Source organism: Chelon labrosus (assembly GCF_963514085.1).
Source record: "Chelon labrosus genome assembly, chromosome: 13".
Classification (NCBI taxonomy): domain Eukaryota; kingdom Metazoa; phylum Chordata; class Actinopteri; order Mugiliformes; family Mugilidae; genus Chelon; species Chelon labrosus.
The window spans coordinates 29601441-29613631 of record NC_140346.1 but is presented as its reverse complement, the minus strand read 5'-3'; the positions used below and the strand labels follow the sequence as shown (position 1 = coordinate 29613631).

At 46.0% G+C, this 12191-nt stretch overlaps 2 protein-coding genes across 2 annotated transcripts; both read right to left on the bottom strand.

Annotated features, from left to right (window-relative positions):
* Positions 1-694: 694 nt before the first annotated feature.
* Positions 695-1816, bottom strand: LOC311498310 (somatostatin-1-like; the record flags this gene model as incomplete). The annotated part of the gene is made up of 2 exons (XM_084558843.1): positions 695-919; positions 1664-1816. The coding sequence occupies 2 exons, from the start codon at positions 1814-1816 to the stop codon at positions 695-697; spliced, it is 378 nt and encodes a 125-aa protein (XP_084414969.1).
* A 4434-nt stretch (positions 1817-6250) lies between these two features.
* Positions 6251-8164, bottom strand: LOC311498366 (somatostatin-2-like). The gene is given in 7 exon segments (XM_084558911.1): positions 6251-6563; positions 7688-7866; positions 7955-7961; positions 7963-8009; positions 8012-8042; positions 8044-8085; positions 8087-8164. Coding segments are annotated over 7 exon segments (579 nt in total). The 5' UTR covers positions 8159-8164; the 3' UTR covers positions 6251-6362.
* Between the last annotated feature and the right edge of the window lie 4027 nt (positions 8165-12191).

The window sequence follows — 12191 nt, the reverse complement described above, 5'->3', positions numbered from 1 at the left end:
TTGTTGAACTTTGACCTTTAGAGACAGAAGGATGTTCTGACATCATCAGTATATAAACTATATGGTCCCCCCCCCCCCCCCCCCCCACCGTCTCTGATGATTATAATGTTTCCTGCAGCTTTACTTTACTTTACTTTACTTTACTTTACTTTACTTTACTTTACTTTAGATGACTCATGTGACTCACATGTTTCTCTGTTCAGGTTCATCTGAGCTGAGATCTGAACTCATCACTGTTCATTCATTCATTCATTCATTTATTTATTGGAGCCTCTGGGATCAATAACATCTGATGTTACTTCTTCTTCTCGTTGCCATGGAGACCACTCTGTTTATGAACCCTCATTAACTTTAATCAGCTCCAATAAAAAGCCCCTGGCAGAACCCCCCCCCCCCCCACACACACACACACACACACTCCTCCCCCTCCTCCTAATCCTCATCATCACCGTCATCACCATCTTCATCAACATCATCACCTTCATCACCATCTTCATCATCATCATCATCATCATCAGACCAGATTCTTTGTCTCAAACTGATTTTATTCAAAGCAACAATTAAAAATAGTTTCATCAAGTTTACATTCAGACAGAATCAGAAGATCTAAACGTTTCATCCAAACCAGCCGGTGTCTGTACAGGAGGAGGAGGAGGAGGAGGAGGAAGAGGAGGAGGAGGAGGGGGAGGCGCTCTCAGCAGGAGGTGAAGGTCTTCCAGAAGAAGTTCTTGCAGCCAGCCTTCCTCTCTCGGGGGGCCAGCAGGGGTCCGGTGCCGGCGGCGGCGGCTCGCTCCAGGTCGATGTGGATGTCTTCAGGTTCTCCTTCAGCCAGAGGGAAGTTCTCCTCCTCCAGAGCCTCGTTCTCCACCTGCAGGAGGTCCGACAGGAGCAGCTCGGCCAGCGAGGAGCGAGACATGTCCTGGAGACGACGGAGACAGAAAAGATGAGACACAAGAAACCAACTGAACCAGAACCAGAACTTAACCTGAACCTGAACCAGAACTGAACCAGAACCAGAACCAGAACCAGAACCAGAACTTAACCTGAACCTGAACCAGAACCAGAACCAGAACTGAACCAGAACCTGAACCAGAACTGAACCAGACACAAACAGGGACAGAAAAATGAGACGAGATTAAGATTTCTATGAATGAATGAATCTCTGACGCTGTGGACGCATGAATCATAGCACTAACCCCGGGGACGGGGGGGGATGAGTCCTGAACCTGGGTCAGATCAGACAAACATTAATAATAATAATAATAATAATTATCTTTATTCCCGTTCAAAGCTGCAGAGATTGAATGATTAACGTTTAAATGAATCAGGTTCAGATTCAAAGTCTTTTCTTTTCTTTCTGTTGTTTTATATTTCAAATCAAATCTTTACCTTCATTCATTCATTTCATCTGAAAACGTCTCATCTATAAATTTAAACATTTCTTTTTATTCTCTTCTGATTAAAAACAAAAATCTTTTCCAGAAAATAAAAGCATCTTTTATTAAACTGATTTATTATGAAGTGAACATTTAATGTAACAGCCTCTACTAGAATAGAACCAGGTTTTATTTGTTCCATGATTCAAACATTAGAACTTGATAGAGTTCAGTTTAAATCAACTCATTAATAATTAATAATAAATCTAATCTAACTTTGCTCAGACCTGTTTGGAGCTCAGCAGCGGGGTCCGGTGCAGCAGCAGCCGGAGTTTGGAGTCTCTCTGAGCGGCGGAGGAGCAGCTGAAGGAGGCGCTGAGGGAGAGGAGGAGCAGGAGGAGGCAGCGGAGGCGCGATGAGGAGGAGGAGGAGGTCATCATCTTCATCACCTGTCTGTCTGTCAGTCTGTCAGTCTGAGGCTCGGAGCAGCTTCTGCCTCCGTCCCGCCTCTGCGCCGCTTATAAAGGCTCCTCACCGGGGAGGGGGGGGGGGTGACTGATGATGATGATGATGATGATGATGATGATGATCGTGCCTCCACCGCCTCCTGCGTTAGTGTAATGATCCGTTTACCGTCCCGCTGCTCTGTTGACAGAGTCTCTCAGGCGGAGGCCCGCGGACCCGCAGCGGGACGATCAGCGGGGGGGGGTAAGGGGGCGGGGCGTCGATAACCGAATCATAAACATCAGATCTGATGAAGTGATGAATCAATAATTCATCACTTCATCAGGAACAGTTCACACTGAGACAGATATTAGAGGAGGAGGCCCCGGGCCCCTGAGCTCTGGTCCAACACACACACACACACACACACACACACACACACCATGACACACACCATGACACACACACAGACACACTCACACATAAACGTTTATTCGTGATGATCTCGTTAAATAACTTTGATTAAAAGTTGAAATGAAACCATCAGAGACATTAAGACGTGGACGTCGTCCTGCGTCTCTGAGCGTCCTCTGCGTCTCTGAGCGTCTCTGAGCGTCCTCTGCGTCTCTGAGCGTCTCTGAGCATCCTCTGCGTCTCTGAGCGTCTCTGAGCGTCTCTGAGAGTCTCTGAGCGTCCTCTGCGTCTCTGAGCGTCTCTGAGCGTCTCTGAGCATCCTCTGCGTCTCTGAGCGTCTCTGAGAGTCTCTGAGCGTCTCTGGGCGTCTCTGGGCGTCCTCTGCGTCTCTGAGCGTCCTCTGCGTCTCCGTGGACTCGTGACCTCAGCGTGGAGGCGTTAATGAATCTGTGGGCGTCTCAGTGATGAAGCAGCTTCTTCTTCTCTGGAAACACAAACAACCAATCAAAGCAAAGAAGCTACAGAGCTGCTCTGTGATTGGCCACAGAGACGAGCCGTCCATCCACCCCGACCTCCTCCCAGTAACAGTGACGGGTTAAAAACACAAACTGTAAACTACAGCAGTGGAGCCGTCTCCTGATTGGTGCATGCCTGCCTGTATCCTAGCAACCACAGCCTCCTCCTCAGCTGTCTGGTAGCTAACGGCCGACGACAGGACGCGTTTCACACCTGTCGAACACTGTCACCACGGAAACGTCTGCCCGACCTCAGCTGCCGCCGGTTTCTGACAGCTGATTGGTTCGGCCTGTTGGTCCGAGTTAGACGGAGGTCGCCACGAGAGAAACAGGTTCAAACATTAAACAAAGATTATTTGAAGAAAACGAGATAAAAATGAAAAGTTTAGATCCCAGATTTGAATAAAGATGGCCGCCACGTGAAGCCTAAACATCTCAGACATGGCGGCCATCTTCTAGCTAACGACACGCTGCTGTGAGCGGCGCCCTCTAGTGGCGTCAAAAGCTCAGCAGTAGAGATGCTCTGGAGTTGTAACGTGTCCGTTGACACATCCTCATCCTCTCATTATGACGTCACATTTCCTAGCTAAGCCTGCTAACTGTTAGCTTCAACAACTTCTGCTTCCTGTATCGTAACCATGAGCTCAGAGCTAATCTGAAGGCAGCAACAGATATGATGTTACTCTTAGCTAGCTAGCTATAGCATTAGCATTCATGTTATAGTTTAGTTATTCTCTGTCGTCAGAGTCTCAGTTTGTGAAGTTTACAACGAAACGAAACAAACAACTTCTAGCTAATATTGCCACAGCATCCTAGCCGCTAAACGCACTCATCGTCTCTGTGCCACTGCTGTAGTTTAAAGTTTATTTTAGGTGGGGGCCCCTGAGGGAGGCCCCCACTGTCACTGAAGAGTTGTCCCGTTGCCGTTGCTGTAGTTTCTGTTGCTCTGACTCTGATGAAGTTGACCAGACGCTTTTATCGAGCGCTCCTCATCAATCTGAGGACGGACGAGTCAGGAATCGAACCAGCGACCCTGCGGTTAATGGACGAGCCGCTGAGACACAGCAGCGTCCTGGATGTGTGTGTTAGTGCTTTACTCATGTTGTGGGGACATTCGGAGGACAGCTGATTTAACCAGAGCCAATCAGAGAGCTCCATTCTCCTCTTCCTCCTCCTCCTCGTCTCCGTCCTCTGGTTACTGAACGAGTCTTTAACTTCCTGTCAGGAGGACATTTTCTCTGTGTGTCTAAACAGATTTCCCAGAATCCCGCTGGGCGTGCTGACCTGCTAATCAAGCCGGCGGTGTCTCTGTGTTTGATGGACACTGTCCCGCTGTGTCTCTGCTCATTGATTAGTCCGGACCGACGGACACATTCACCTCCAGCCGTGCGTCTGATTGGTCTGCACCCAGCGAGCCGTTTTATTGGTCGGCTCCTCAGCGGGGAGTCGCCGTGACGCAGGGTCTCCCGCTGACCGCCCCCCCCCCCCCCCCCCAGCCTCCTTCTCTCCTCACCGTGACCTTTGAACCCATTAAAGGAGCCTTTCTCATGTTTATTTAGAGACGTGGACGTTTATCACGACTCACACAACACACGAAGGAGAAACTCCTCGTTCATCATGTCATCCTCTACCTGTCCACCGGGGGCCCCAGACTGACCTGACCTCTGACCTCTGACCTCTGACCTCCACCTGGTTCCAGCTGCTTCCCTTCAGGGCCCCCGCCTCAACTTTAAACTACAGCAGTGGCAACGTGGACAATGAATAATAATAATGATGATCCACAGCTGGGCCGCCGTCAGCTGACAGGGAGTCATTGATTCATCACCGTGGAAACCGTGGAGACTGAAACCGACCGACCAGGTGACAGACTGAGATAAGACTCTCTCTCTCTCTCTCTCTCTCTCTCTCTCTCTGTCTCTCTCTCTCTCTCTCTCTCTCTGCTCGGCCCTGATAACAGTTTGTTCATTTGTTTTTTAGTTTTCAATTATTCTGAGTTTATTGCGGCAGCAGCAGCAGCAGCTGTTACAGTCAGTCTAACTTTTATTTATTAAAACTCTCGTCTCCGTCGTTTAGTTTTCAGTCTGACTCTGATTCGTCTTCCCGTCCGTCCTCGTGCAGACGTGTTGCGTCCAGTGAGGAGACATTAAAGACAAACACCTGCTGCCTCACTTGACTTTTCTGTTGTGTAGAAAACAAACGCTCCGGCTGAGTGACACTCTGACGATTATCAGTGAAACACAAAGAAGCAGCTGTTTGTCCTCCTCTTCATCACGACTACAATCAGACGCTGCTTCTGGATTCTTTGACAATGAAATCAAAAATAAATGAAACGACTCCAAAGACAGAAATCTATCAAAGTTACATCTTAGTTTCTAATCAATAATTTTGATGTTTGATGAATCAGGTTCAGACTTTAACTGAGTTCACGTTTGACAAGAACAAGTCATGACAAGTGTTTTATCGGTTTAAACTGATTTAAACTGATTCACATGTGAACACAAAGAGGAGTCCAGTAAATCAGTTTAATTATTAAAGCAACAGATGACGTCAGTCTGAATCAGACTAAAAACTAAACACAAACTCTTCAGGTTACAGCCCAGAGTCTGACCCTGACCCTGACCCTGACCCTGACCCAGATCCAGATCCAGATCCAGGTCCAGGTCCAGATCCAGAGTCTGACCCTGACCCTGACCCTGACCCTGACCCAGATCCAGATCCAGATCCAGATCCAGGTCCAGATCCAGAGTCTGACCCTGACCCTGACCCAGACCCAGATCCAGATCCAGATACTGATCTTGATCCTGATCCTGATTGAATCTGAATTCGACACACTTGGTTTTTCACAATAAACTTGGTCCAGACAGAGAAACTGTTTCACTACAAACGTTATTTCTGATGTTTTAAAACATCTGATTCTTTTTCCTTCATCAAAAAAACTGGTTTTATATCTTTATGAATGAACACTGAACTAAAGTGAATTAAAGCTTCACGGTGGAACAGTGTGATCAGGCTGCTGGTGTACCTAATAAAGTGGACGCCGAGCTGAAGCTTTAAACGCTGCTGCAGGACTAAAGGATGAAAGTCTGCACCGACCAATCCCTGGGCTTGGATTGAGGCAGTGGGCGGGGCTTGTTTGAAGAGGAGTGAAGCTCTTTGATTCAGTTAAACATCTGTGACTCTGGTTAATGTGCTCGCCCAATATTTACTCTCTCTCTCTGCTCTCCATTAAAGGTTAATTACACTCGACCCGCTCTCTCTCTTCAAACACACTCCCATCATGCACTCTGTTCTCAGGCCGTGGACACGAGCTGCACATCAGCAACAAACGTGTTAAATGAGTTTAACCTGAAATAAATGATGAATGGTTGTGGAAAGAAGAGGCGGAGCTACACACTTGACTGATTTCTCTCTTTAATTATTAATTAGATGAATTACTCAGGTACACTGCAGCCAGCCAGCTGCTGATTGGTCCGTCTAGTCTCCAGTTGAAGGCCAGGTGATCAGGGATTGGTCCGAGCCACGACTGGAAACAACAACAACAACAACAAATAAAGACAGGTGAGACATGGGACGCCGTGAGTGGGCGTGGCTAAACGCAGGTGGTGGTGTACCTTTAACAGGAAGTTAAGCCTTTCCAGTAGAAGTTCTTGCAGCCGGCCTTGCGTTCGCGGGGGGGTATGTTGCTGTCGACGGACCGCTCCAGGTTCATCCTTCCTCCCGTTCCCACGGAAACCACCTCGGCCTCCCGTTGGGCCTCAGCGTCTGGCACAGACATCTGAGCGAGCAGGTCTTCCACCGCACGTTTACTCCAGTCCTGAGAAACAGAACGTTAACGAAGACAGCGACGGCGATGACGAGTGTAAACAAAAGATCAACGAGACGAGACTAGAAGGTTATCTGAATATCTGACATTTCAAAATGTGCGTCCCTGTGCTATGATTGGATAAGAGGCGTTAGCCTATTGATTTCAGTTAGCGTTAGCTACCAGAACTAGCTAGCTGCTACTAGCCCTGTGTTTACAGATGAGGAGGAAGTAGCATCACTCTGATATCTCTGCAGCCTCCATCACAGTCACTAAGATAACTATGAAGTTAAAGAAGTCTCAGCTACGAACTTTACTAGTTACATGAAGTTATTGACCTCTGACCTTTGACTGACACATATTGAAATAGTGGACAGTAGAGTGGATGATGGATTAGCATTTAGCACTTAGCTAAAACTGTTCATGAATGTAGTTCCTGGAATGAATCCTCCCTGGGCGTGAGTCCAAAGTGCGTTCACCCTTGGTTTTTACGTAATAAGCTTCATTAAATTGGTCTAAAGTAAGAAGATTCTTAGTTTATCTGATTAGTATTTAAAATATTTTCAAACATAGTTGTCAATATTCACTTGAACAACTAGAGCCTGATTCAACATGAGATAAATGTAAATACTTCATATGTCATATCTATATGTAAATAACATGTGGAAGACAGCGAGTTAACATTTTACAACTATAACTCAAACTATTGCGGTGATGGAGTACCTCAGGGTTCAGTCCTGGGTCCTCTACAGCTACAGTTTGTAGGTCCTGGATGCTTTCCGTCAAACATCTCACAGATCAGAGTTTATCCATTAAAGCTTTGTTTGAACTTTTTGTTTTGAGAGTTAGATGTTCAGATAACAGCTACAGCCTGCAGCTAGTTAGCTTAGCTTCTTATAAAGACTGGAACCTGGAGCTAAAGGTTGGAGAATCCACCCACAAATGGCTCTAATTAGCTTTATCTGAAGGTGGTCGTGTTCTGGACTAATTCTTGGCCTGCATATCAGTGGAGACGGAAATCTCAAACAAATCACAGAAAATTAAACTGAGACATTCTGAACGCTAACCCTGAAACATGCTAATGCTCCTAATACAACTATCTGGAAGTTTAATTTTGTCATCGAGTTCATTTTCACCTGCGACAGGAGTCCGGCGCTGCGAGCACGTTGCAGCAGCCGGTGGTGACGCAGCTCCAGGTCCAGGTCCTGGTCTTGGAACTGGTCCTGGTCTCTGTCAGGCTGAGAGGAGACTCCCGAAATGTACAGAACGAAAGCCATGAGAACCAAAATGGCGGGACAACGTACGCACTGCATGCCTGGAGAGATAAGAGAAGAAGAAAAAGAAAAATGAAGCAGAGAAAACCAAGAGAAGAAGAACATGAGAGGAGGAGGAGAAGTTCCTACTGGGCTCTGGTCTGGGATCTTCTGCTGGTCCTGGTTCTGGTCCTGGTTCTTGGGGTCTCTGGTCCTGGTCCCGAGGATGCTGTGCTTTTTGAAGCCTGATACTCCGCCCACCGCGGGTCACATGACACCTCTGTGTTTGATTGACAGCTGGCGGGCTGCGGGGCGATGAAGGAACTCTGACATCCAAGTTAAACAAAAGTCCATTAGCGCTTATTGACTTTAAATGGAGTCACAACAATAAAACAATGAAGCTGCAGCAACGTTCGTCTGCAGCAAACACAACGGCAGAATGTCGGTGTGGAGAGGAATTAACGGAGCATTCAGAGGATTAGCAGACTTCATTAGCACTCGCTGATATCTCCATTAAACAAAGAGGCAGCAGCAGAGAGTCGCCCACTCAACATTTAGTCAGAACAAACACGACGGACGGCCGCTTCGCTTTAACGCTCTTTATGCTGCTTTAAAATGTTCTGCTGCAGAGAGACTCAGTGGGAACGACATCAGGGAATCTCACCGACAGCCGTGACTCAACGTGGCCCAAAGTCACTGATGACATCCATGACACATCTAGAATAACAGCACAGCGTTCAGGACGAGTCCGGGAGACGTAGATTAAACTCAAATACATTTAACTGATTCACAACAAAACTGAACCACGTCTGTCCCCAAAACACGTCGTTCACACCTCCAAGAGACAAAACCAGGTTCCCCCAGGTCCAGGTCCAGGTCCAGGTCCAGAACCATGTCCAGAGGTCCAGGTCCAGGCGAGTATCAGGTCATTACCAGACTCTAGTCATGTAAACGCCCCACCAGTCCTTTAGAGCTGAACACTTGGAGTAAATGTCTTCTAGTCCAAATGTCTTTGTCTCATCTTGTTTGATCATTTATATCATGACCTGAACGACTGAGACCCTCCACTGGCGTTTTAAGGTGTTATTAGTTTAGGACATAAAGAAGCAGAACTCTCTTAGATCAGCTCCTGTTTCCAGAGAATCACTGATGAATAGATTCATGTCTCTGATCAATGATCAGTGAAGGAAACCTAAAATCAGACAGATTCTCAAGCAGCTTCTGAACTGTTTCTGTTCAGGTTTACAGAATTCAGGAGGAGGACGTTGGACTGATCTACAGTCAGCCGGTGATGAAAACATGAGGAGAATAAAACTGATTCCACTCAGATCTTTACCAGGACCTGGAGAAATGTTTAGGTTCTCTGCTTCAGCTCTGTGCTTTTAAAACTGGAAAATCAGCTGTTATTTCATTTTTAGTTTTAAATCCCATTCATTCATTCATTCATTCATCTTCTGTAACCTCTTGTCCTGTGAAGGGTCGTGGGGGTCTGGAGCCTATCCCAGCTGTCATTGGTCTAGAGGGGGGGTCCACCCTGGACAGGTCTCCAGTCTATCCCAGCTGTCATTGGTCTAGAGGGGGGGTCCACCCTGGACAGGTCTCCAGTCTATCCCAGCTGTCATTGGTCTAGAGGGGGGGTCCACCCTGGACAGGTCTCCAGTCTATCACAGCGCTAACACAGAGAGACACTCACACCTACGGCCAATTTAGAATCTTTTAAAATCCCAAATTAAAAAAATAAACTTTCTTTAATTGTGTCGTCTAAAGTTAATGTCAGCCTTCATGTTGTTTTTCCTGAGGTGGTGTGTTGTCCTTCAGTGCGTCTGCGTCTGTATGAATCTAATAACTTCTGGTTTCACAGATTAAAGAACCAAAGATAAATTTACTTGTTTTTTGCTTTTTAAACTGAAACTCAAATCAACTCCTATTTATTCATTTATTTTTTACTTTAGAGTCTAAAACCAAACTTGAAACACCAGGAAGTAGACGGATCAGAGAGAAGAACTGAGCTGTGATTGGTTGAGTTTCTTCGTCTGCTTAAACTGATCCACGTTTCTCCAGCGGCTGTTTTTTGATCAGATGATTTGATCTGAGACTCTGAGCTGTGGAAACATTTCCATCTCCTCCGTCTCCATCTTCGCCGTCTTCTCTGGATGCTAATAAACAGCACATTAGAAGCAGCCAGTTGCCGTGGCAACACATTAACGGCGAGCAGCCATCACTAAGGAGCCGTTGGCATGAACGCACACACAGAAAACAGCGGCATGATGGGAAAACGGCGCTGACCTCACGTCCAGTTTTTGTTTCCACTCTGAGTCACAAACGTGGAAATTACTGGAAGACAGAGTTTAATCTGGAGACGGGAGTTCACGCCATGATCTGATCATACCGGACGCAGTTTGACATCAACGGAGACATGAAGACACAAAAACAACCACAGAGACACAATGAAGACACAAAACCAATAAATCCCCGGTCACTACATCTAACCTTTAACCAACAATCATTTCACAACACACATCTGACTCCTGTCAAACAACTCATTTTATTCAACTCAACCAGAATCAGGGTCTGAGCCAGTACAGCCAGTCAAGTTCATCAAGTCATGGAGCAGGACTCAATCTCCCAGAGTGCACTGCTATGAGAGTCATCCAGTCTGAGAGCACTTCGTTGCTGAGCAGAAAAACTGATTTATTTTGTCTTTTATTCTCAAGTTTTATTGCAGGTGTTTAGAAGAACTCAGCTCTGCCACCCACTGGCAGAAGGAGGTACTGCAGCTCAGCAGCAGCTAGAACAGTAGTACTACAGTAGCTACACTTTTATTAGTGTCAGTAGGAGTAGTAGCTGTACTCAGTAGTATTATTGACAAAAAGGATTTTAGTTTTACTCAGAAATGTGAGTCAGACATAAAACACAACAGCTGTAACATTCATTGAGGCTCTATAAGCAGGAGCTATATTCAAATAAGGATTAGTAGGAGTAGTAGAAGACTTCCAGAATTTATTGTTTAACTGGAACAAAACATGATACACAACACTGACAGCATTTAATCATCGGCCTGTTAGTATCTGTTGTGACAGAAAGGACTTTCTGCTGCTGTGAGCTGGTGGGGTTGGGTTGTTGTTCATTTCTTCTCCTGTTGGTGGCGCTCTGGAGACGTTGGACTGCTGAACATTTCCACAGCCAAATCTTCACAATCGTGGCAACAAATACAGTTTTTCTTTAGCTGCCATCTTGGGGGCCACAGCTTGGTTTACTTAGATTTGACCTACCCTTGTGACATAAAGATAGCCGGAGCTAACCAGCTAGCCTCAGCTAGCCTTAGCTAGCATCAGCTAGCCTTAGCTAACAGAGAAAACAGCCAAAGTTGAACTTCAGAGGCAAACAAATGTAGCCGGTTTTGTTTTTATGACCTTTTAAATCTCTCTGCATTAATCTCCATAAACTACGCACCACCTTGTGACTTGCCTAACAGAATCTGAGCTCTGTTTGTGCCTCCATCTAGTGGGCATATGGTGGTACTACAGATGACAAACAGTGTTTTGTACAGAAAACTTTACAACAACATCTAGCATGCCTTGGTGACTGGTTTCCCTGGGGAGTTCCATGTGTGAACAACATGGAGGAAATCTCCATCTTCTTCTGGATTGTATAATGATCACAATGGTAGAATGTGATGATGTCCAGGAGAAATAAAATGTCCAAAGGTTGAATTGTGTGTACGTTGCCTCCTGTAGTGGAATCAGTAGGATTTTGTAGCCAGATTCCCTTTCAAGAGGTAAGAACCCAACGTGGAACACTTTGAGACCACAGTCCATAGAGACCAGGGTCCATATAGACCAGGACCAGATGGTTCTGGACATAGTCCTGGTTTAGAGTCTGGTAACACTGCATCTGGATCCAAACGGATGATCATCCAACCAATTAGAGACATTTAAACTGTAATCAGATGATGTGTATGACTGTTCCTCTTCTGTCCATCCACATTAAGCCCCGCCCCCAGATGGTCTGATTGGCCTGGCAGATCTTTGCTGGAGCAGAATCAGACTCCAGAACAACTTAACCCAACAAAATCATTAGTATGTGAAGTTGTTGGTCTGACTTCCTGGTTAATGTTGGAGCAGCAGTGTCGTTATTTACTGGACTGGGGAATTAAACAACACACACACAACTACACACTTTCTACAAAGTATTCGTGTCTATGGTGATAGCCGAGGCTCATGGGAACTGTAGTACGTAAAAACAGAACAAACTGATCATTGTGTTTCCAGCATCTCTCTGTGACACTCTCAGTGTTTGTAGTGATACTGTTACCTGGAGCATGTATCAGTAGTAGTGTTAGCAGTAGTATTTACAGCAGTAGTATTTACAGCAGTAGTATCAGCAG